The sequence below is a fragment of the Sporisorium graminicola genome, chromosome SGRAM_4, assembly GCF_005498985.1.
Source record: "Sporisorium graminicola strain CBS 10092 chromosome SGRAM_4, whole genome shotgun sequence".
In the NCBI taxonomy this organism is placed as follows: domain Eukaryota; kingdom Fungi; phylum Basidiomycota; class Ustilaginomycetes; order Ustilaginales; family Ustilaginaceae; genus Sporisorium; species Sporisorium graminicola.
Window position 1 is genome coordinate 537114 of NC_043734.1, and position 24729 is coordinate 561842.

At 57.1% G+C, this 24729-nt stretch overlaps 7 protein-coding genes across 7 annotated transcripts; 5 read left to right on the forward strand and 2 right to left on the reverse strand.

Annotated features, from left to right (window-relative positions):
* Nucleotides 1-4401: 4401 nt before the first annotated feature.
* Nucleotides 4402-7542, forward strand: EX895_004657 (uncharacterized protein; the record flags this gene model as incomplete). Its single annotated transcript, XM_029885251.1, has 1 exon — nt 4402-7542. The coding sequence occupies one exon, from the start codon at nt 4402-4404 to the stop codon at nt 7540-7542; it is 3141 nt and encodes a 1046-aa protein (XP_029738493.1).
* Nucleotides 7543-7850: 308 nt separating this feature from the next.
* Nucleotides 7851-9809, forward strand: EX895_004658 (uncharacterized protein; the record flags this gene model as incomplete). Its single annotated transcript, XM_029885252.1, has 4 exons — nt 7851-8506; nt 8625-9189; nt 9280-9522; nt 9681-9809. The coding sequence occupies 4 exons, from the start codon at nt 7851-7853 to the stop codon at nt 9807-9809; spliced, it is 1593 nt and encodes a 530-aa protein (XP_029738494.1).
* Nucleotides 9810-13132: 3323 nt separating this feature from the next.
* On the forward strand, nt 13133-14818 carry EX895_004659 (uncharacterized protein; the record flags this gene model as incomplete). Its single annotated transcript, XM_029885253.1, has 1 exon — nt 13133-14818. The coding sequence occupies one exon, from the start codon at nt 13133-13135 to the stop codon at nt 14816-14818; it is 1686 nt and encodes a 561-aa protein (XP_029738495.1).
* A 183-nt stretch (nt 14819-15001) lies between these two features.
* On the reverse strand, nt 15002-17290 carry EX895_004660 (uncharacterized protein; the record flags this gene model as incomplete). Its single annotated transcript, XM_029885254.1, has 1 exon — nt 15002-17290. The coding sequence occupies one exon, from the start codon at nt 17288-17290 to the stop codon at nt 15002-15004; it is 2289 nt and encodes a 762-aa protein (XP_029738496.1).
* A 787-nt stretch (nt 17291-18077) lies between these two features.
* Nucleotides 18078-19499, forward strand: EX895_004661 (uncharacterized protein; the record flags this gene model as incomplete). Its single annotated transcript, XM_029885255.1, has 1 exon — nt 18078-19499. The coding sequence occupies one exon, from the start codon at nt 18078-18080 to the stop codon at nt 19497-19499; it is 1422 nt and encodes a 473-aa protein (XP_029738497.1).
* A 130-nt stretch (nt 19500-19629) lies between these two features.
* EX895_004662 (uncharacterized protein) lies at nt 19630-20767 on the reverse strand (the record flags this gene model as incomplete). Its single annotated transcript, XM_029885256.1, has 2 exons — nt 19630-19807; nt 19884-20767. The coding sequence occupies 2 exons, from the start codon at nt 20765-20767 to the stop codon at nt 19630-19632; spliced, it is 1062 nt and encodes a 353-aa protein (XP_029738498.1).
* A 1448-nt stretch (nt 20768-22215) lies between these two features.
* EX895_004663 (uncharacterized protein) lies at nt 22216-24687 on the forward strand (the record flags this gene model as incomplete). Its single annotated transcript, XM_029885257.1, has 1 exon — nt 22216-24687. One exon carries the CDS (start codon nt 22216-22218, stop codon nt 24685-24687), a length of 2472 nt encoding a protein of 823 aa, XP_029738499.1.
* Between the last annotated feature and the right edge of the window lie 42 nt (nt 24688-24729).

The window sequence follows — 24729 nt, forward strand, 5'->3', positions numbered from 1 at the left end:
GGCGGCGTCGCGTTAGCTGCTTGAACGAGTTCTCTACTTTGCCCGATCCGAAACGCCCCCTCTGGATTTACCACAACAGCAAGAAAAGGACTTCATAGAAAGCTTTGCCGAAATTGGGGTCGCGAAATTCGGATATGCCGAGCCGATTCGACAAAAGGGTGTGCCGCTGACCTCCGGTCATACGAACATCGCAGATACATCCGACCGCTGACGGCTGTCATGTCAAAGCACACAAGTGTTGTTGCTCTAGAATCCGCGAATCTCCTTTGCCTGCTCAGGACCAAAAGGGGTTTCGATGAGAACGAATAAAATGGGCGAGTTGCGATACCTGTTGCGAAGCATTTCCCAGAAAGAGTGAGTCACGCTACAGCTGCCAAAGGTGGATGTGATGGATGCCATCAGAGTGACGAGATGCCCATGCCCACCTCAAAGACACCCACACACAACACCAGCTGACTCCTATCCGGAAGCGCAGTTCCTCACTACGCAGCTGTTAGACACGGCACTGAATCGATTCGGGTGATCAAGTTGCGAGAGATTATAAGATACAAACAAGCGTTTCGCCGGCTTTCGCCTGCAGGACCGAGTTGATCCGGAGAAAAAGGACGGTTGGAAGATATGGTGTCGCAGCAGCAACTCCAACTCCGTTGCTTCTTTGACAGACGCAACTTGAGAAGGGCAATCCATCAACCAGCCAAGCGACCAGCAACAGTGGCGAAGTCTGTCAATGCAGACAAGAGGAGACAAGGCGACGCGCTCTGCCCTCAAGCAAATCTCAAAGACGGAAACAGAGACAGGCAGGCTGAGACGGACTGGGCGATCCATGAAAGGGATACACAGATCGATTGACAACCTGTCGCTTCTTTCTCTTTCTGACAACGATCTTCTTTGTCAGTGACCACCACCCTTCTAAGCGAGACGGCAAGTCTTTTTTTGCCGCACTCAGCCGCACTACGCAGCCGATCAGTGAAAGCAGAAGGTTTACTTGCTTGAATTCAGAGAGTTTTGAGGGGCATCGAGGCAGCAACTTGCGATTTCGCAACAAGGAGCAGATCGCCCCGCGCTGCCGTCTGCTTCTGTTCTGGGAATTCATCCAAGAATCGAAAGGGTCCTCCTGCGCATCAAACACACACCTTGATCGCCTGTCAAATTTCGAGATTAGCCGCCGCGGCGAACGACCGCACGACCGCGCACCTTGACATCGTTCCTGTTCTCCTTGTTCAAGCTCGCCTTGCCTTTTGCCTAACAACTCCTCATATGTAAGGTCACAGAAGGGGGGCTCACACCTATAGTAAAGCAGACTACCTCCTAGGACCTGAAGTGGAAGCATCGCAGAGGCAAGCAGAGGTAGACGGCAAAAAGGGCGGTCAGTAGAATTGGCAATAGATTCGCTTAGGTCGGAAGGGCGAAGGCGGGTTTTTAGTGCGGTTTTTCGTTGGTCGCGTAGGGAAGGCAAGGTATGAGGGAGGGTGGGAGAGAGAAAGCCAGAGAGAGAGAGAGAGCGAGAGAGCGAGAGAGCGAGAGAGAGACACACACGGTGAGACAGAGACTAAGTAAGGCACAGAAAGGGTTGGCGGGAAAGCCGACTTTTAAAATTCGACCTCTCTGGCACTCACAGGCTGACTGACCCTGTGTGGACTCACCCTGCCTGCCTGTCTTTCCTTATTCCAGAATTCAAGCAGCAGGCTCACGGTCCAGCTTCCGACAAGCACGAAAAAGAACGCGTGAGAGTGGGCGTGGGCCTTCTCGTTTTAGCGCTTTGACACTTTCCGATTCTTTTGGCACTCGGGCCTCTCTCTGCCTTTGCCCGACTCTGTCTCTGTCTTTCTCTCGCGCTCAGGCTCGTCTGGAAAGGTTCGTGATCAGCAAGCACGTTGGAACGGTCGAAACCTGCGTCGCCTTGATCCCAGCCTCTTCGTCCCTCAGCTTCTCTCTCTCCCTCTCTCTCTAACACCAACGCGCTCTTTCCCCACCGTCCCCTCTCGATCTCGCCATATTCGCCATTGCAGAGCCGTTCGCTTTCGACTAGAGCAACAGACCGGGGACCATCCACGCTCACCGATCTCGAGATAGTCTCACAACCCACATTCACGGCAACGAGGCGACGGCTGTTGAGCATCGCCGCTTTCCCTTGCACCCACCGGATACATGAGCCGTGTCTTTCATTGGCTTTCTCGGATACCTTTCACCAATCTGCTTTTGACCGTTCGCCTGGCGCGCGAGGCTGGCTACCGGCTTGACTCACTTCATCTCACTCCAACACGGTTGCGGCAGCGCGACGTCCAATCTCTCCAGATTTAGCGCCCCAGCGCCTCTGCCTCGACCCGGACACCGCACACACCGCACACACCGCACACACTTCAGCCTTGGCACGATCTCCTCTTCCGTCCGGGTACGTAGCAAACTGCACTCGCTGCTGTCGCTGCCGTGCACTCGAGCTCTCCTAACTCATCTGGCTCCAACCCGGCTCCCGACTCTTTCGCGCTCGAGGTTGGCTTTCAAGGCTTTCAAGGCGGCTCTACTTCATTCTTCACACGCTGTACCCGGACAAGCGGTTGCCTGCTTTGCTTGCCTCTGCAGCTTGCTTCATTTTTGACACGTCCGTCCCCACGCACATTCTTGGCCGCCGCCGCTCTGACCTCGCTCGACCTCGCGCCTTCTGTCTCTCCAACAACTACGCCTCTTCCAGTTACGGTCCAACAGCTGGCAAACAGAACACGAGAAAAAGGCACGGAAAGCCGCTTAGTTCCAAAGCTTGGTGTGCTCGTACTTTAGCCCACCTCACCTCCCAGCCTGCACGTGCTTGTAGATGGTCTTCTACATCTCGACCTGGTCCGCTTCCATTTGCCACAGCGGCTCGTAGACCTCCACTCTTTCCTCGTAGACGGGCTTGAGGTGCTGTCCGACACTGAACAGCACTTGGACAAGCGAGTACAAGCTGGCCTCAGCTGCCTCAATCCGTCTCGCCGCGCTCGGCAGGATCCTTCTCACGGCAGGCCTTTCGCTCACGTTCCTCTACCAAGTATGTTCCAGCCGACATGGACTCAACAGGCTTCAGCACAACCGCCGCTTGATGTTCATGCTCAGGATCGGAGCTCCCTACCCCAAGACATGCATCCCCCTCAGCACATGCAGTACGACTCTTCGCAGCTCACGCACCAGCCTTCTGCAGATCAGCATTCCATGTACGACACCTCGATACCGACAGATTCAAATGCAGCACCACCGCGAGGCTCTTCGTCATACCCCTTTTCCATACAGCAGCAGCAACCGCAGCAGCAACAACAACCACAACAACAACAACAACAACAACAACAGCAGCAGCAGCAGCAGCAGCAGCAGGCCCAGCAACTCCACGCGAACTCGTCTTACCAATTAGCTCAGCAGCCTCATCGCATGGAACAAGGCAATCAAGCCCATCACTTCACTGCTGAAGCTACGGCCGACATGTCGGCCAGCCGACCTGCTTCGATGCAATCCAATGCTTCGCTATACATTGGTGCTTCGGCAATGTCGCTCAACAGCTCCGGCATCGATCTCGGTCCTCATGACTATCTCACCCACCAGAACGACCAATTCCTTTCTCGGCCGCACACGGGCTCGGAGCAAAGCTGGTCCGAGCAGGTCACTACCTCCAATGCCGCAATGCACGATGGTCCGGCGGCGGCCCTCTCTGCAGGGCCGCAGAGAGCAGCTCGTCCTGCGGCGCTGAAAATAGACATGGCGTCGGTGGCTTCGAATGCAAGAGACGACTTGTCGGGCTCAGCAGGCGCGGATCCTGCCTCAGCTGATCCTGGCAGTGCAGTCACACCACACGCTATGCAAACTCGCTTTGCGCCTTTTCCGCAGCCATCCATGTACGGTGACCAGACCATGATGCAGGAGCACTCGGATTCCGGCGATCCAACCGCCATGCAAGATGTGCCCATGCCCGCCAGCTCCGGTCTCATGCCCGCGTTCGGCACCGAGTCGAGCTTCCTCAACCCCGGTCCGGAGTCGAAAAGCGCTGCTCACTCGCACCAAGGTCCAGACTACATCTTGAACAGTCCTCGTAGCCACAACGCCGAGACCGGCGTCGTTGGCGTGCCCGGGATGCCTGGTGTGTCTGAGCGATTGGGTCCATCTTCCAACCACCTCGGCGTGGCAGCGTCTCCGGGTTCGCCCATCGTATCGCAGTTTAGCGCCGGTCACTACAGTCCCAGCTCGACGCTATCGGGCGCCTTCTCGTCGCGCCCAGGCAGTCGACCTGTCAGTCGCGGTCTCAAATCGGTCGCCAGCTTCACCTCATCGACCGGCACTGGCACCGCCTCGGGAAGCGAAGCGCAGGCGGGACGTCCGCGCTCAAGTTCAGGCAGCGGCTTTGCGGCGCGGCCCATTTCGGCATTGACGAGGACCACCAGCATGCAGAGCGAGATTGCCTCATATCAGGCTGGCTCTCCGCACTCTGGCTTGTCGCAAAGCCGCAGCGTCCAGAATCTCGGCCAGCTGGAGAGCCCAGCCATGTCAGGGCCTCTCTCAAGTCCGCGCCATCCAGGAAGCGGCCACATCGAGCAATGGAGCCCAGCTCACTCGCAAATCACCCACTCACACAGCTTTCGTGGACCCTATTCAGGACCCGGATTTCAGACCCCTCAGATGCAGCAGTTCAGTCCGACGCTCACATCGCCCGCGCAATCGCAATACTCACCACAGGCGCACTTTGGGTCGCACTCGTCTGGTATGAGTACTTTATTCTCCCCTTCAATCGAGACCACGCAGCATTTCAACGCTTCGGCCGGTCACCCTACGGACGGCTTCGAGATCACCGGCTTCAGCGAACAGCGTCTCTCATCGGCGCTGGCCAACAGCGCCACTCTCAGCTCGGGCCCTCCGTCGGCAGCGCTGCAGCGCGAAGGTCACAGCACACCCACCATCGTAGAAGAGGAAGAGGACGCACCACAGGGCGATGGCCGCTCGATGATCTCGAGACACGCACACTCTCACTCTCACTCCGACTTTCGCTTCGAACACGGCTTCCAGCCGCATCCTCTGCATCATTCGCAGCACCCGCAACATCAGCAGCATCAGCAACCCTTATCGCATCACCAATCGCACCCGCACGCACAACCACATCCGGCTCAGCAATATGCGGCCAATCCGCCTCCACCCGTCTTGCAGCGGTCCCGGTCGGATCAGATCCAGGGCCTGGCCATGGAGGCGCCACCGACCTTCCGCAATCACATGCCCTATCCGCCCAACATGCGACCCAGCCTGTACCAGCAGGTCTCGATGGCCGAGATGAATCAACTGCGCCAGGTTCACGGCTTGGGTGTCACCGAAACGAGCTTTGGCGATTGCTCGTCTTTCATTGAAGACTACGTCCGCCAGTACATCTCGACTCCCAGTCGACTCGGCCTCGGTGAGAGAAACGTTCTTATCATGACGACGAGGGTTGCACAGAAGAGCTATGGTGCCGAAAAGCGATTTTTGTGCCCGCCGCCTCTGGTGATTTTGATCGGAAGCAGTTGGTGGAACGTTTGCCCCGCTTCCACGCGTCCTTCGCCCTTCGCGCCCGCCGGGGGGGTCGATGCCGATCAAGCGGCTCCGACGGTGCTTTCGCCGCCTCGCGTCACCATCAATATTAGCGGGGAACCGGGCATTCAGGATGGTGCGCTCGAGTGGGCCTCGAGCAGCGGTCGCCTTATCGACGTCGGCAATCCATCTTCGGAGATGGCCATCTCTGGTCGATGCATCGGCAAGCAGCTCTACATTTCGGACGTAGACGAGAAGAGGCGCCACGTCGAAGCGCTCGTAGCCATCTCCGTGCCTGGATCCTCGCCCATGGATCGACGTCTGCTTGGCACATTCCCCAGCAGACCGATCAAGGTGATCAGCAAGCCCAGCAAGAAGCGACAATCGTCGCGCAACACGGAACTCTGCGTCAATCACGGCTCGGTCATCTCACTGTTTCATCGACTTCGATCACAGACCGTGTCGACGCGCTACCTCTGTGTCTCGGGCGCACCGTCCTGGTTCAAAGGTTCCGACAACCAGCCCTTCCTTAACATGAATCCCCGCGATCAGAAGGGCCAAGAGCCTCCGAGCTGCTTCGTCGCCAAAATGTCGAGCTGGGACCCATTCATCATCTATCTCGTCGATCCGAGCAAGCGCGCCGATGCAACGCCCTCCGAACCTTTGCAGCCTCCTGTCAAGGGCTACCCACCACCACCGCCCAATGCGCTGCCCACCGCGGGCCTGACCAGTTCGCAAATGACGATCCACTACAACCAACCGATCGTGCTCCAGTGCCTCAACACTGCGGTGGTGAGTCCCGTCATGGTGGTCCGCAAGGTGGAAAAGGGCACGACGGTGCTGGGTGGAGCGTTGGCGGGAACGACCGAATCGATATCGCGCGAAGCATTTGGCGATCCCGTCTCACAGCTTCACAAGATTGCGCTCGAAGTGCTCGAAGATCCAACAGCCTCAGTACCGCGACCTACAGGCGAGTCGGGAGAGACCATGTCGCCGGGCAGCAGCGGCCCTTTCCTTGCTTGTCTCAACGAGTCGGTGGGCATGCATCGACCGAGCGAGCCAAGGAAATGGGCCGTGAGCAGCGGCTTCAGCGTGCCCTCGACGCCGACGACGCCCGTCACTTCGATGAACCTGGCCGCGATGGAGGGAGGCGATCTGCCTCCGAGCGGTTATCTACCCACCAGCCCCACCAGTGCAGCAGCGTATGCAGCGGCGCAGACTCGCTATTCTATGAGCGCTGCCAGAGCAGGTCCTGCCATGATGTCGCCTTCGGTCTCGTCTTCGTCCCACGATGTGTCTGCGATGGAGCCACCGCCTTCGTCGGATGGCGGCAAAGTCAAGCGACCGCGTCGCGTGTCTTCTTCCGTCGTTGTGCAGAAGGAACGAGCGGCAGCAGCCGCTGCCAGCAAGAACCGCCGACGTGGTCAATCACTCTCGATGGTTGGGATCCAGAATCAGGGCCTCTCGGATGTTGAGATGCTCCGCCGCTCCGGATCTTACGCCAACTCGCTGACGTCGGACTCTTCAGCTGCTGGCAGCACGACACCGGGTGCCATGTGGTCGGTCGAGGTGGCCGACTCGGACATTTGGACGGTTGTGGGCACCGACATTGCGCGTCATTCGTTCTACGTGCCACCGCAGATCGTTGGCGGCTCGCAGCCCAAGCACAACATCACCGATGGCAATATTGCGCATCTCATCACGGTACCTGCACCTGCGCAGCCTATCACACCAATTCCCATCATCACCAACGTGGTTGCGCCGCAGCGCGACGGCAGATCGCCGATGCCGGCGGCATCCGGCGATCAAAGTCAGGGCCTGGTGACCATCTTGGGCGAGAACTTGCATCCGAACTTGTTCATCTTTTTCGGCGACTGGAAGAGCACGCATGTCGAGGTGCGAACGCGCCAGACGATTGTCTGCGCCGCCCCCCCTGCTTTCGATCAAGGTCTTCCACGCGGCCGGGTGCCGATCTTGATTGTGCGACACGATGGCGTCATCTTCCCGACCGACTTTCATTATCAGTGTTGATAGACGTCCTTGCAGCAGGCCATGCCTTCTCCCATCACCTTTTTGTTTCTCTTGTATGCTTTTTCCAATTAGGGCTAAGGGTTCTTCGCCATCACAAATGCGCTACAGATGATACAAAAATTGTTCTCGGTGTGCTTGCTGGCTGTGCTTTCCCGCCGTTCCAGAATTCCTTTCGGCCGTATCAGCCGACGCGCACGGTTGCACGGCTCGCTAACATCTGTGGTCGCTGAAATAGTTTCGAACTTCCTTGAGCTTGCCCTTCTGAGCTCACACCACCCCTGCCACCACAACAAAACAACATTGTAAAGATGACGACAGCAGGTGCAACTCGCAAACTCAAAGTGCTGATGGCGCACGGCTATACGAGCAACAGTTTCCAGTTCTTCAAGCGCTCTGGAGCGATTCGAAAGGCATGTCGAGACGTGGCTGATTTCACGTTTATCAACGGTCCGCTGCTCGTGCAGCCCATCACGTCTGCTGGCGATCTCGATGCTCCTGACATCGAGGACGGCAAAGTGGTGGACGAGAGCACACCGATCGAGGAGCAGCCACGCGCATGGTGGAGAGCCGACGACGACGGCAACTACCTCGATTGGGACAAGTCGGTCGACTACATCAACGAGGTGCTCAAGAAGGAAGGTCCTTTTGACGGTATTGTTGGGTTCTCGCAAGGCGGCTGTCTGGCCGGCATCCTGGCTAGCGCCTTTGAGAACCCTGACCGTGTGCCTGGACTTGAATTACCCAAGGGACAAGGAGCGTTCAAGTTTGCTGTGGCCGTTTCGGGATTCCGCAGCCGTGACCAGCTGCATCAGAAGCTGTTCGAAAAGCCGATCGAGACTCCGGTGCTGCACGTGCTTGGACGCGCCGACCAGATTGTCGACCTTGAGCGCTCGCAAACGCTGGTAGACGTGTGCAAGAACTCCAGAGTAGAGCTGCACGATGGTGGACATGCGTTGCCTTCCCAGTGAGTCCTTCTGCTGGGAACATACGACTAGAGACATGCCAACATGAGCCAATGATCCGGTGAACTGACTCGTGTCCTCTCCTTTGACCATGTTTGCACACTTGGCTTGCATGAACAGGGCGCCATGGCGAAACTTCTTCCGCGATTTTTTCGCCACCTTCACGTCGGACCCCTACGTAGCCAACGACCGATGGAAGACGATCCCAGGCCCATCGGAGCGACCACGCGGTGAAACGCCAGTGGGATCCGGAACGGTGACGCCGACGCCTGAAGCAACTGAGGCGGCAACTGCGGCAACGGCAGCGTCGTCGTCACCTGCGACAGGTGAGCGAGACATCGACCCTTCCAACCCATCGCGAACAGTTCCTAAAAAGAAAGCCAACTCGCCGTTCCTGGTGCATCAGAAGTGGAAAGAGGAACAGGAGCTACGAAGAAGGAAGGCAGCAGCCGAACGAGGCTCTAGCGGCAGCAGCAGCCGCGACGGCGGCAAGGACGGCAAAGCTTCGCGCAGTTCAGACGCAGAAGAGACGACCGATCTGACCGGGCCGCTCAAAGTAATCGTCAAGCTGTTCCGATTCGCGATCTTGGCGACGGTTCTCGTGATGGCCTCTGGCTTCTTTGTCGCTGGCGATCCGCTCTGGGGCTACCGCGGCAAGTATACGCAGCTGAGGACGTACATGCCCGTAAGTTTCAATGATCGCGAATGATTACGATTGACTATGACTACATGTTGACCTTGGCGGACGTTTGCCCTGCTCTTCTTACCCCTTCAGTACCGAGAAAAGATCTTTTCACTTCCCGAGTTGGCCATGTACAACGGCCGTGACCCCAACAAGCCGATCTACATTGCCATCCTCGGTGACGTGTACGATGTAACCGAGGGACGACGCATCTATGGACCCGGCGGATACTATTCTTTCTTCAGCGGCAGGGATGCCAGTCGAGCCTACGTAACTGGGTGCTTCAAGACACATCTGACGTACGATGTTCGCGATTTCGACGACAAGCAGATGAACGTAAGTACATGCATCGAGGGGGCGATCACGAAGGATGTCTGTGCGCGAGCACGTCACCGCTTCCCTCGTCTCAGGATGACTCTCAAGAGATAGTTGGTGTGCTGACATTGAAGACGACAACCTGTCTTTGCGATTGCTCTTTGATGCATTTTAAACAGGATCTGGTGACGTGGAAGGATTTTTACGAGGATCACGAGCAATACTTCAAAGTGGGACGTGTCGTCTTGCCGCCGATCGATCCTAGCGTCCCTGTTCCGGAACCTTGCGAGGATGCATCTCAACACTAGTCGTGAAGAGGACAGATGACACCAAGTTTGCTTCATTCAAGAGCTGTCTCGATTGCGATCAGTCACAAGCGCCAAATGGCTGTGCGTGTGCTGACGGGAAAGTGTCTTGTGAGAAAGATGCGGATACTACGGTACGGCGCTGTAACATTCAGCATGAGAATTGTGTCGACTTGGAGCTCGGTCACGGACTGATTGAAAGTTCGGAGGTCGCTCGGTGCCGAAAAGAGACTATAGGGTACGCCCACGAATAGCAGGCACGCTGATAGACGAACGAAAGGTTTACCGCAGTGGCTGGATCGCAGGCCTAGCTATCGAAGCGGGCGCGGGCGGTGCGGGCGCAAACGTGGAAGGCGTCAAGACATGACCCATTGTCTAGACTCGCTGCAGCATGCACTGCATCAAAAGACGATTGAATCGAGAACATAGAGCAGCGCAGCGCCATGAAAGGACGCTAAGACCCGAGCTGGCATGAAAATGAAAGCGGGGGAGGGGGGAGGCCAGCAGCAGCATGCAGTCGCAAACGCAGTCGCCAACTGGGTGAAATGCACGACACCAGTGGGGTTTGCCCGGACGGTTCCGTGTTCCGTCATCGGAATCGACGCGGGCAGAGTGGGAAAAGCACGACACCCGCTATCAGTAATAAAAGGTATCGATGCGTCCAACGCACTTTGTGGGCATGGCTGGCGGACGGACTTGAGCCACGGGTAGCTGGGATTTCGAACACCGCCTCCCTTGCTGCAAGCTTGCCCAACTACGGCCCGGCTTATAAATACAGTAACTGTACCACCGTACTGAATTTAAATATTTACAGTACTGTACTGTATTTTCCTCGCCAAAAAGCAAAAAAAAAAAATGGGAATCCGAAATGTTGAGGTGGAAAGCGGGAGCGGCCCTGTTCGATGTGCTGTCAACAGTGCATCTGTCTTTGCCTGCAGAAATAATTAACTTATTACTGTACCAGTTTGAAAACAGTTCGGCGGAGTTGAGCGTGTGGTCCTCTCCCGGGTCGTCAACGATAGCACGGCGGCGTGATAACCAAGAGATTCTTTCTTCTGCCTGCGCTCATCACGCACACCAACCATTAACCGCCAGCACTTCTGACTCGGACGACGACCCCGCTGCCTGTGGTCATGAGCTTCCATCGTTTGCAAATGTACGAGTCGTTCAAGCCGCCTGAATGTGACGTCTCTTCCGCGGTTGCATCCAGAGTCGATTCAACCCAGCCAGCGATCAAAGCCGATACGGTCCTGTCCAAGCCGCTTACTGACTTGCAAGAATAGCGAGAGAGAGTAGAGAGGCTGTGAATCAGAGATCTCTACTTGAGGCAGGCCGCCGCAAACCAGGTAGCCGGCTCTGGCCCACCGCCTCAGGGCAGCGCAGTCCAGCGCGCATGAGCCCAGCCAGCCGATTCCTTATGGCTGGGTCCAACAACCAGCTTTATTCACGACTGCCTGTCTCGACCCTTCCCGGGCGCAATGTCGCTAAAGCTGCTCTGCTCGACCCTTAACGTGTGCTTTTCCCGCATCTCTGCATGCTTCCTCCGTGGCTTGAGGCAGAAACATGGGCTTCCCTCCATGCTGGCCTCAAGGCTCTCCCTCAGGCAGCCGTCTAGACCAATCTAGCCGAGAAGAGCCTGGCCGCTCCCTCCAGTTGCTCAACGCCAGACAGCTCTCAAGAGCAATCTGGGTGCAAAATAAACCTCTCGGCGCCTCCACTCTCTCTGTCTGCGCTCATCCACAACCCGCTTCCCGTGACAGCAATTGTCTCTATGATGCCGCGGTTCTTTTGGTGGCTGCAGCCAAACAAATCCTGCTTCATTTTCTTCCCACATGTCCATGTTCAGCCCCTTTCTCCGCTCCCCAAACCGCACTGCAAGGTAAGACGGACCGAACGGGCCCATTTTTACTCGACGTCCGACCAAGCGCACAATTGCCCGTGCGTCACACCGGGCCAGGTACCTCTGTCGTCGCCTCTCTGCAGCTCGATTGCCCACAGCTGCTGTTTCCGAGCAGCTGGACCCTGTTGTTTGGCTCTGCCGCATGTACGTACGCCCTTGACCGTCACACGAGTGTCAACCGACTTGGATTGCTGTTTCCTTTCTTCTCTCGCTTCGGCGCCCCATGATTGTTTGTTGCAACGCCCCCTTGAGACGCCTTTACCAACCGCTACCGCCCTCCATCGATTTGGCGAGACTCACTCAAATGCCAGCGGGGCGGTGCAATGCTTGTACAGTGCGATCCCATCGTCGGGTCCACCGCACTTAAGTCTTGCTCCCGCTGCAGTCCCTCTGCCACAATTACTTTCTCCTTGGCTATTGATCCCGACCGACCGGTCGTGCAACCCAGCGTTGTCTCTGACGCTATCTGCTCTTTGCCCATGCGTTCCCACCCTTGGCTTCCCGTTGTACCACTTGTTTCCAAGGCAATCTCCTCGAGCCGTCCCTGAGCGTTGGCTTCTCTGCGCCTCTCCCCCTTGACTGCTTGCTGCTCGCCTTTTCATGGCGCCTGTTTCCTGTTTGCCGGTGTCCAATATACTGCCCGTCCGCATACAGCGCCCGCTCGTCTCTGCACTTTTCGAACGGATCCCAGCACCTTACGCTCGCAGCCCATCCTGACGAGCGCCCCCCTGTAAACGACTTCCCACATCGTGTATTGCTGAGGTGGAAGAGGTTCACAGGTTTGCATTCACCCGCCGACATCCCATTTTCCCGACGTCGATAACGATCGACTTGGTTCCCGACCCTCATTTCCGCCTGATGCCGTTGCAGAAATCGTCCCGCCACTCGAGTACTGTACAACCCTTTCGCTTCTGACGGGTTCTTCGCACACGTCGATCGATCTCTCCTTCGTCACATGGCTATGTTCTGCGTTTGTCTTCGCACCTCCATGCTCCATCATCTTTGTGCTCAGTCTCTGTTTCCTGTCGCCAACAAGCCGTCATTCTTTTCGGTTCTTGCCTCTCTCTCCTACGCCTTTGGTCACTCGTTCGTTTCGCAGCAGCTACCACATATGCTCTTTCGCCTTCGAAGCCGGCGTATCGACTAGATGCCGAATACGAGCATTCCTGAGCACAGTCGAAAATCAGAAGCTAGCCTGGACAGATCGAACGACCGACCCTCCACCAACCCTGCGTCTTCCAGTCGACAGCAGCAGCAGCAACACTCCATGTCCATACTGCAAACAGTTGTCCAACAGCCGCAAGTCACACGATCTTCGCAGCAGCACAGCGGAGCAGTTCATCTACCGTCCATGCATCAAACGCATCAACACGGGCGGTTCCAGGGGCATCCAAGCCATCACTACCTGCCACCATCACAACAGCAGATGCAGCAACATCAACAGCAGCAACATCATGCGGCTCATCATCATCAATTACAGCAACAACAGCAACAGCATCAACAGCATCAACAGCAGCATCAGCTACAGCTGTACTCGCAACAACAGTCGCAGCAGCAGCAGCAGGAGTTGGAACATCAACAGCAAATGGCACGTGGAGGGGGAGCCAACCAAGGCTTCAGCGTGCCTCGCAGCGTTACGGCGTCTGGGTGGATGTCGAGCGCGAATTCTGCGGTGCATCTTCACTCTATGACCTCGAACGCCAGCGCTGCCGGACCCGCCGGTGCAGCTTCTGCTTCTGCTCCCTCGTCGTCATCCTCGGCAGGGTCGCTGCTATCGTATTGGGATCACGGTACAACTAGCGACAGCGAACTCAACATGGCGTCGGCCATGACGCCCTCGGATCCGCATCAGAGCCTTTCCGAGATGCCTGGTGGCGGTGGTGGACATCATCGATATGCTTCGACTGCATCGTTGCCGGCCTTTTCACCTAGCAATGTGGGTGCTGGACATGCATCGTCGTCGCATGGCTACGTGACGGCTGGCTCCGATCACTACCACCCATACAGAGCGGCGTCAATGTCGATGGCAGGGCCGCCGGGGCAGCATAGCTATTACTCGGCACACCATCATTCGGCCATGGGCGGGGGTCCCACGTACTCTTCGTCGGCCTCGGTGCAGATGGCAGCATCACCAGGATTCGTTTATGCGCCATCTGTTGGCTCTTCAGCACCGTTGGGGCCCGGCTCGGGCTACGATTCCTACCCATCAACCTCAGCACAGCCATCTTCATCATCGTCGTCGTACTCTCAGTATGTGTCATACCTTCCTCCCGCTATGTCGCACGACTCGCGCTTCTACCCCCTCAACCCATTTGAGATCAAGCACCGACGTCGAACGACAAAGACGCAATTCCGAGTGCTCGAATCGACGTTTCGCGACGTACCCAAACCCAACGCGACGCTCCGGAAGCAGATCAGTGCGCAGCTCGATATGCCCGTACGAGCGGTACAGATCTGGTTCCAGAATCGACGTGCTAAAGCAAAGGCTATGGAGAAGAGGAAACAGACGGGCGGCACAGGCGGCACAGAGCCCGGAGGTAGCGGAAGCATGGGAGGTGGGGGACTGGAGGATCAGCAGAGGGCGGCGCCGTCTGGGATGGTGGGGGCCTTGAGTCATCATGCGTATAGCGATACGAGCGAGAGGTATGCTGCGGCTCACAGCGAGGATTCGCTCCGTGGGGTCGGTGGGCAACTGCCGAAGTACGAGCACGCCGGAAGAGCAACGGGTCGCTCCATGGGCTTACCACCGATTCGCATGGGGGCAGCCTCCGCTGCGGCAGCTGAAGATAACTACACACTCTCGTCGTCGTCAACTTTGGCGTCGGTTGCTCCCACTCTGCCCTCGATCGATTCTGGACTGTTATTGGATCGACGGCAATTACCGCCTCCGTCCCTTTCAGGAACCATGCCGATGCTGTCTGCGACGATGAACACGCCAAGCATGGCCATGTCCTCGCTTCAGCACGCTCACGACGAGCCAATCGAACGTTCGGGCACGGCGCGAGAGTCTCTTCCACCGCCTCTGCAAGGCACCGCGTCAAGGTCCTACGACGCCAACGCCACCGCCGACCAACACGCTTCGAACCGGGTCTGGCCCGCAGGGCAACAGTAGACCACCTCACCCTCCATCACCATCCGTCACTCTCAACAGCACACACACAAACACACACACACACACCCTCACACTCGTCAAATGCGAACACGCATGGGCAGGGGGTTGTCACCCTTCGCCATCCTAGCAATAGACACTGTTTCCCCACTTTTGTGATTGGCCTGGTGACCAACAAGAACGCGCTTATTGCGGCAGAGAGCATGTCTGTGACGAAGACGTATGCGAGACCTCAAAGAGCATGCCAAAGATGAGGAAGTGCAAGAAGATAGCGTAGACCATGAAGAACAAACGCATGCGACGATGGCTGAGCACCAAGCGTGTGAGGATGTGCAAGGCGCGTTCGAGCGGATTGAGCTGCGCCATGGCGCGCGACTGTTCCCGGCCCCGGAACGCTTCGAACGGGTTCATCGACTCTTCGTACTTGGCGCGGTACTTGTCGTCGCCGCGCGGCGGTGGATAGGCTCCCGAAGCGTCTGTACGACCTGCTGCGCTGCCGACGCCGATCTGAATAATCGAGTCTCCTCTTGCGCCTACCGCTCCACCACCACCAGCGCCGCCGCCACTACTGCTGCCGGCAGGTCCGTAGCTCTGCAGATAGCGCACCTTTTCGTACAGACTCAGATTGTCGGCCTGCAGCGTCTTGATCTCGGTCCGTAGCTCACTGATGGTTTCAAACTGCTTGCGCAGTTCCTCCTCGAGCTCGGCGTTGCGCGTGCGGAAGCGATCGCGCTGAGATGTGACGATGGGGAGGATGCTGCTTTCACCGCCACCGCCGCTGCTGATGGAAGGTCGCGCAGACGCCGAGGCTGGGACAGACCTTGCCGGGGTGACTGTTGAGGATCCGTTGGCTCCGTCGTTGTTCGCAGATGCCGGTAGGCCGCCGCCGCGCGCTTTGGCACCGTGGCTGGCTTGAGAGACTTCGGCTTCGAGCGATTCCATCTCCCTGAGAGCATCCTCGGCACTCATGGCAGCTGTGCGTTTACCGCTGCTGGTGCTGCCACTAGGTCGGCCATCGGGGCCAACGGAGGCGAGGTCGCTCTCGAGCTTCTCGTTCAGCAACTTGAGGTGCGAGTAGTCCTGTCTGAGCTGTGTGAGTTCGGCGGTGGTCTTGTCGAGCGAAGCCGAGAGCTCGGCGTTCGAGACACGCAGCGTAGCCAGATGATCCTCGAGTCGTTTGTTCTTTTCGAGCAGCAATGCTTCGAGGCTCTTGGCGTCGGCAGATCGCTTGCTTGAGTCTTGCTCTCCCTCTCCGTTGGCAGCTGGGCCAGCCGACGAATCCGCGTCCTCATCGTCTTCCGAGTTGAAATGAACTGCCTTGACGATTTCGAGCTCGCGCTTGATGTCGGCATAATCGCTGCGCTGGTGCAGCTTGGTGCGGAGCGATTCAATCTCTGCGTCCTTTTCGGTTTGCAGCTTGAGCTTCTCGTCGCGTGCGGAAGAGATGCGCTTGGTCAAATCGACCGACTGCTGACGTTCGGAGTCGAGCAAGGTTTGAAGCTGCTGCAACTTGCGGTCCTTCTCCTGCGCCTCTTGTTCGAGCTTTTGCAGCTTGTCGCTCTCGTGTCGGCCGCTCTTGACGCTCTCGATCTCGGCGCGTAGCTGCTCGTTGCGCCTTTCGACGCTTTCGACTCTGGCATGAGCTCGTTCGAGGTCTCGCGACAGCAGCTCAACTTCGGCAAAGTTGCCATTGGCGTTGGTGGCATCGTCGTCGCCGCCGTCGTGACCCTTTTCGAGCAGCTTGGCCGTGGCCGTATCGTCTCGTGACTTGAGGTCCTTGAGTTGCTCTTGAGCCAAGTTGAGTGACTTTGTGAGGTCAGCTTCCCGCTCCTTGAGGTTGCGTATCCTCTCATCCCACTTTGCAGAGAGCTCGAGTTCCAGAGCCGACGTGCGTTGCTGCAGCTTAGCTTCAAAATCTTGCTCGAGCGAGCGCATTCGTTGCTGCAGTCGAGCATTCTCCTCTTCGGCAGCCTTGATGGCGTCTGCCTCGGCCGCGCGAACCGAGAGATCGTGTTTGAGCTTTGCGTTCTCGTGTTTGAGGCTGTCGAGATCGTTGAGCGAGGCAGCTTGCTCCAGGGTGACCTCGAGAAGCGGATACGGATCGGGTGCGCGTGTCAAAGCAGAATGAACATTGAGAAAGGCGTTCTCGGCCGCTTTAGATCGCTTGGTGAGCGTATCGATCTCTGCTTGGTACGCCTTGAGAAGAGGCTTGAAGCTTTCGAGCTTGTTCGAGTCGGGCTGCTTCTTGAACTCTCTTGTTTGATCGGCAAGCTTCTTGCGGTTGGAGACGGCTGCCTTCTGGGCTTCGAGCAGTTCGGGAGCAGTGCCATTGAGTTGTTGCTGAAGATCGATGAAGTTGATGTCTCGCCAGATGGACAGTGCCGCGGAAAAGTCAACGGGCGGTCGACTGGGACCAGCGCCGGCACCGTCGATGGTGTACGGCGCTGTCTCTGCTGCCGATACGGAAGCAGCCATGTTACGTTTTGCCGCCACTAGTACTGACGCTCGCCGTGTAGCATGGTGTGCTAGGATGAAGTTGAGGATCGAGTCGGGAGGATCAAGTCCGAGAAGGACCCTGTTGGTCGCGATCTTGTTTCGCACGGACTTGCGTTTGAATCGGGATTTTTGGCCGCGAACGAGTTGTTAGGGTTATAAGTCGCAACAAACCCAAAACTGCCAAAGGCGAGGTCGGGAGAGAGTCATCTCGTTGAAAGGACCAAAAAATTTCTGTGAATTTGATTCGTTCTCTTTGCGTCCCGTCCGTGCTCTATTTTGTGATTGGAAAGTTGACTCGACAAAATAGTCCAGAAGAAGACGACGGACGAGACAATTTTTTGATTGGTCACAGCACAATGCGGCGAGGTTGTGTGACTCTTCGCTCGGCTTTTGGTGTTGGAGCTTATCTTCTCATATCACTTTCGCTGCGATCTTCCCCTCCCATCTTCTCTCCTTTCTTCTTCCTCCAACTATTAGCCAGCCAACTTAACTTTCCATACACTCGCTTCGCAAGCTCTCTTCCTCAATAGCAACAACAAGAGAACGACTCGTCGCTCTTCACACGCATCCACCACCAGCAACTACCTCGATCGTCCGCCCCACTCTACAGGGCTGTATAGCGCATGTTCGTTCAGCAGACTCGAGACGACTACATCAGTGATTCTGTCTACAAGTCCTCTCACAACGCTTGAGAAGGTCCACACGGTATCCAGTCCATCATCTTAACGTCTCTTCCTCAACCCCTCAACGCTTTTTAGTCGTCAGCATGCTTGCTCCTCTCCGCAACACCATGCTCCAGCGTGCTGCTGTGCTTCGAACCGGCGCCGTTCGTTCGCTCGCTACGCACGCTGCCGGTCCCATCACCTACACCGAGGCACCCGCTTCGAAGCCTGCTACCTTGCACCTCAAGACCGGCGAGTCCTTCACCGGTCGCTCGTTCGGTGCTCCCCGCAGCGTGTTTGGTGAGACCGTCTTCACCACCTCGATCACCTCGTACACCGAGTCGCTCACCGACCCTTCGTACCAGGGTCAGATCCTCACGTTTACCCAGCCTCTGATGGGTAACTACGGTGTGCCTGACAACGGCTCGGGTCAGTCGCCTATCGAGCACCCCGCTGATGTCGATGTCGGCGCTTTCCTCGAGTCCAACAAGGTGCAGGCTGCCGGTGTCGTTGTCTCCAACTTGGCCGAGCGATTCTCGCACTACCTTGCCAAGGAATCGCTCGCCACCTGGTGTGCTCGTCACAACGTGCCCGGTATCTTCGGCGTCGACACCCGAGCCATCACCTCGCTCCTGCGCGACCAGGGATCCACCCTCGGTGCTATCCTGGTGGGCGATGGCCACGAGAAGTCTCCTGCTGTTGGCGACTACGTCGACCCCATGGCCGAGAACCTCATCGCCAAGGTCTCGACCAAGGAGCCTTACGTGCTTCACCCCGTCGGTGGGGCTGCAGCCGCCCGATGCCACGTTGCCCTGATGGACTTTGGCTGCAAGGCCAACATCCTCCGATCTCTACTCCGCCGCGGCGCCTCGGTCACCGTTCTTCCCTGGAACTACGACTTCAACAAGGTTCGCGATGGATTCGACGGTCTGTTCCTTTCCAACGGTCCCGGCTCGCCCTACTCAATCGAGCCTGCGCTCGACATGGCTCGTGCCGCCATCGCCGAGTGGGACCGACCCATCTTTGGTATCTGCATGGGCAACCAGGTGATCGGTATTGCTGCTGGTGTCGAAGCCTACCGCATGAAGTTCGGCAACCGTGGCCACAACCAGCCGGTCGTGGCGCTCAAGTCAGCGGGCAACTTCGTCAAGCGTGGCCGTGTCTATATCACGTCGCAGAACCACGGCTACGCGCTGACCCCGGATGAGAGCAAGTGGCCCGAAGGATGGCAGCCGTGGTTCGTCAACGCCAACGACTCGTCCGTGGAGGGCATTATCCGTACTCAGCTCAACGAGCAGCGCGCCATGGTCTGGGGTGTGCAGTTCCACCCGGAGCACGCCGGTGGTCCCGAGGACACCAACGGCATCTTTGAAGACTTTGTCGAGGAGGTGGTGCGCATCAAGGGCCAGCAAGGCCGCGCTGACGCCAGCACCGGTCTTCCCGAGGACGTGGCCGTCAAGCAGGGTGCGCCCGCTTTTCCCGCCGCTGAGTACGGTGTCGTCGGGCAGAGCCCTGCCCACCTTTAGAGGTCGTGCTTGGCTTGACAGTCTCTAGCTTCTCTTGTGTTTCCGAATACATAATGCTTTGCAATCTATTTCGATTTGCTCCTAAGTTTTGTCTTGTTCCATGCTGGTGTGTGTGCGCTTACTGGCGGAGCTAGCTGATGTTTGCAAGGAACGTATCGACCAGTTGGAGTAGATGGTCTGTGGCGACTTGACCATCGGCTCGGTGGTCGGCATCTTTGAGGATGGTGGCTTGGAAGCCGCCGGTTGCTTCCAGCAATTCGGTCCATCGCTTTAGCAGCACAGCTTGGTAGCCGTCTGGGACGTATTCGCTGATGGTTCAAAAACAAGGTCAGCGATACTTGATTGCATAACCAGAAGAGGAAGTGCCGAAAGATGGATACATACTCTTTTTCACCAATGAGCGCTAAGATGCGTGGAGTATCTTTGGTCTCGGGATCGGCACCGGCTTGAAGGTTCTTGATGGCTCGGCCCATAGAGCGCGAGCCAGGCGTGTTGGTTCTGATGAGCGCATCATCGAGATCCGAGCTGAAAAAGTCGTCGTGGCCTCCCTTAGCTTTGAGCGACCAAGTGCGATAAGCTGTCATGGCGAGAGATAGAACTGCCGTCGTGTTGCCCGATTCGGTAGCAGCAGAGCTGGCGGAACCGTTAGGCGGATCTTCAGGATCGGTGGGGAGCGTGCTGGTCGCAGTATCTTTGCGAGGCATCAGCGTTGCGCCTTGACCGGCTTGGACGAGCTGCGTAGCATGCTGCAGCTCACGGTCCATCTCGTTCCGTTCCTGCTCCGAAGCCTCATTGCGTGTCTTTTCGTAAAACTCCCGATCCGACACGGGCGCCTGCAAGATGCCACCGTCGATCCTGGTGAGTGCACTGGTGGCCCGTGTCGACGAGAGCAGATACGCAATCACCTCTTGGCATCCGGTCGAATGGCCCATCAGAACCACTTTACCCTTGCGCTTGGACGGCAAACTGCGAAGGTGAGCAACGCAATTGGCAATCTCCTGTGCATCACCCTCGAGCGTGCACTGTCCGTATCCGCCGAGATGGCATGTCAGCTGTGGCTGGACCAACGAGAAGCCGTGCTTGCGGAGGCGTTCCGCGAGTCGAGGAAGGTATGGAAGCCCGCCGATGGTGTCGGTGAGGCCCGGAAGGAAGATGAGCGAGTGGGCGAGTTGCGGGTCCGAGTCGAAGTAGGAAAGTTCGACCGGTTTGCCCTGGAAGAGCTGCAACGAGCCTGCTAGTGGCGATGGAAAGGCAGACTTGGCTGTCATTGCGGGGAAAACAAGCTGTTGGGAGAAGACGGTAATCAACGGATGATGTCGAGAAGAAGTCATTCGCAGAAAGGCCGTGCGCAGCAGCTCCTTTTCCACAGTCTAACATGGTTTTCACTCAAAAGTCAAAAAAAAAAGATGCCGCTCGGCCTCTATTTTTCAAACACCGGCCTCACACAGCCTTTGCCGCCTTCAATGACGCTTCGACAGCTTTTGAGCCTCAATGGAATCAATGGAATCGAGCAAGTGGGAGCTTTCATTCACGTTTCCGTCATGGCTATTATGCCAAACAGTGACAGCCACGAGATCGACCCATACGAGCCCTAACTGACATCAGGCCTGGCCCTGTGATTGGAGCAAGTGCGACAAAGCGAAATTTTCTCTCTTAAATGATGACGCCGTCGGTAGGAATTTCTGGCCTCTTCGCCAACGTGGCGCACTGCAAGCGTGCTGACGACAGAGCGGACAATGCGATCCAAAGGGTTATGTGCAATTGCGTCTGATCTCAGCGAGCTCTTTCGCCTGCTCTTCAGCAAAGGATCTCTGCGCGAGTGTCTGCTGCCTATTTTGTTCGCCGCCCTGCTGCACTTTTACCCCTCACGCTTTTTCCTCTCTTTGCTCAACTTTCCAGCTCCGACAGGCCAAGAGCCTTGTGTGTGTCCAAAATTTTGGCTGCGTCATCATCAACGACCCTGATGGCCCCTCTGTACAATTTGGACCTCGATTCTGTGCCTTCGTCGCTCCTTGATTACATTTTGAGCTTTGTCGATGAAGACAGGACAAGGAACAGGGAACTGAAAGAGAGAAAGAGGCACTAGTGTGATTGGCAAGAGCAAAGTGTCGGCTCTTCCGTGAGGTTTTTGATGTATGATCTGATTGTTGGTAACGGCATTCGTATCACGAGAGCGTGTGAGCATGCTCCTCTCTTCAGATGTGGTGATCTTCTCGTTCGATCGACATCGAAAACCCTGCCAAGCCAAGCATCCCTTTCACCACGACCTTTGTCTCACGCCAAGCGCTTCCCTCCGCTCTCGTTGGCGCGTTTCCTCTTCGTGAGCAACAAACATATCGTCATCGGCACGACCGCCCGACGCTATCCGACTTTCGTTCTTCGTTTCGTTTCGGTTTTCTTTCCTTTGTTCTTTTGTTTTTCTTCTGATCCACCATCCTCCTCGTCGACGGCGCCGCTCCCCACCCAGTGTTCAAGCTTGAACAGGCTTCAGGTCGGCCCTACTCCACCAATGACCCTATCGTCCTCCTAAAGCCTCGCTCTTATCATCACCTCGTCAATCGCCGGCTCGCCTCACCAGGTCTCTCCGCAGCGAGGACGGCCGTCATCACATTCAAGGATCGTTTCTCGGGACCAGGACAAACGGTAGACAATAGACGACTTCCTAGCACCGTCCCTTATCCGGACAGATATATCGCTTCTGCCAAAAGCCTCCAAGATGCGCCGTCATCAACAGGCATGGCAGCCCGCAAGCTGGCGCTCTGCAGCGGCGCTTTTTCCCGCTCTTCTCAGCATCATGCTCGCCAGTCTGCCAAGCACAACGGCAGTCAACACAGGCATTGGAGGAACCGAGATGCTTTACACCTCGTCGGCGGTCTACTGCAGTCCTCCTGAAGCCATCTTGATATCCGCCCTCGATCTCAAGTTCTACCGTGAGAACCGCACCCTCGAGTTCGATATTTCGGCCGCTTCGGTCCAGGATGACCTCCGAGTCTCGGTCAACGTCAATGTCAACGCCTATGGACTCGGTCTATTTTCGCTCGCCATCGACCTTTGCGACACCGTTCCAGCATTATGCCCGCTCCCCAACTATCAGTTCGCCGGTGCCGGCGTGTTTGCAGTACCAGAACAATTCGTTCAAAAGATCCCTTCCATCGCCTTTCAAGTCCCCAACCTCGAAGCGGTAGTAACGGTCGAGCTTACGGATCCCAACAACACCGTCGTCGGCTGTGTTCAGGCTACGCTGTCCAACGGAAAGACAACCTACCAGCCAGCCGCCAAGTGGGCTGTCGTCGGCGTCTTCCTGCTGGCCTTCGGTAGCTCGTTGCTGCACACCTCGCTTGCCTCGTCGTTGGGTGCAGCTCAGTGGCGCATTGTCGACGTCTTTACTACAATTCAGCACATCCCTATGTCGGCGCTGCTCAGCCTCAACTATCCTCAGGTTTTTCTCGAGTTCGCACGCAACTTTGCATGGTCCATCGGCCTCATCAACATTCATGCTGTTCAGAGGTCCATCTTGTCCACGCGCGAAAAGACCGGAGGCGCCCAAGATGGCACCTTTGGCGCGCTCCTCCAGGCTGAGTCGGGGAAGCAGTTCAATCCCTTCACCAGCGCTGGCGTCGCTTCGGGCGCTTCCTCGGCGTATACCTCCACGCGACCTTTCTCGTTCCTCAGCCTGCCTGCGAATGCTGGACAACAGGCCAACGCGAGCAGCAACAGCAGCAGTAGCAGCGCGTATGCCGCCTACAGCCGATTGGTAGAACCAGTGAGCTTCCATGTGAGCAACCTGGGTAAGCGCCAGGTGTATGCTCCCTATACTGGACCCGGCGGCCAAATTGCCCAGAATGTCGGCTCTGACTACCTCCCCGTCATCTCGTCCAACACGCCGCCGCCCATCGGGTTGGGCTACTTTGCCGAGCTCAACAACATTTCGCCCAAAAGTGCTTTCCTCACCGTCCTCGTCAGCTTGGCCATGCTATTCGCCATTCTCATCGCCGTCTGCATCGTCGTCTATGTGTTTGCAGGCGTCTTGCGCATCATCACGCTCCGACGAAGTGGACGTGTCGCCGCCTGGTCATCCAGACTCACGGGCCGACCGTTCTTGGGCATGTTTTGCAGGCCGCTGTTCGGACGCTTCATTATGGCCACTTTCCAGCTCTATCTTGTCTTTGCCTTCTGGCAGTGGCTGCGAGGCGATTCGTGGGTACCCGATTTCCTCGCCGCCATCCTGCTCGTTGTCTACCTGGCCGGTGTCGCGTTGATCTACGCACCCGTCTTCTTCGCCTCTCGACGCATAGGCAAGGAAGAACTCTTCTACGGCTCTACCCCACCGGCCAACGCAGGACCCGTAGCGCGGAAATGGGGAGCCATCGCGCATCCGTTCCGCCCTCGTTTCTTCTGGTTCGGCCTCGTCTTCTTGCTTGTCTACTTTGTCCGCGCGTGCTTCATCAGCTTCGCTCAGGGCTACGGACACGGGTTGCGGCAGTCGATCGGTCTCGCAGTGACGGATCTGCTCTTCTTCCTGGTGCTGTGCATCTGTCGACCGGGCCGCGACAAGACGAGCGACTTTGTCATGATTTTCCTTCTGGTCTTCCGGGTCGCTTCGTGGGGGATCTGCATCGCGCTGACGCCGCTGGCGAATATCGAGACGATTCCGAGGGTGGTGCTGGGATTTGCGCTGATCGTCGTCACGGGTGTTCCGATCGTCTTCCTGTTCTTGCTGACCGTGTGGGATCTGTTCTCACCATTCCTCCGTAAGAGGCAATGGAGTGCAACGAGGATCGGCGATGCCGAGATGCACAACAAGGAGACGGAGTATGCGTTTGGTGCGGTTGGAGGAGCGGAAGCGGGTGCGGGTGGTGCGCAGCTGGCAGCGTCGCACGGTCAGAGTGAGGCAGAGAGCGTGCCGAGTGGTGCTCGGTCATCGCATAGCGCGACGTCAAGCGAGAATGGAGCGGGGCCTGAATCGCATTCGAGGCAAGTGCCGACGTCAACACCTGCAACCGGCACGGGCGCTGCTGCTGGCGCTCCAGCCGCCGCCGCAGGCCAGCCGGTCGAGCACGACGCCAATCCCACGACAGCAGAGCAGCAACGGCAGCAACAGCACCTATCGAGACCTCCCCCCTTACACGCCAACTCTGCCGTCTCGAACGTGTCCGGGCAAACCGTCTACTACGACGCCCGACCATAACCGCTCTTGAACTGCAATCTTGCCTGTCCACTTTGTTCTAGC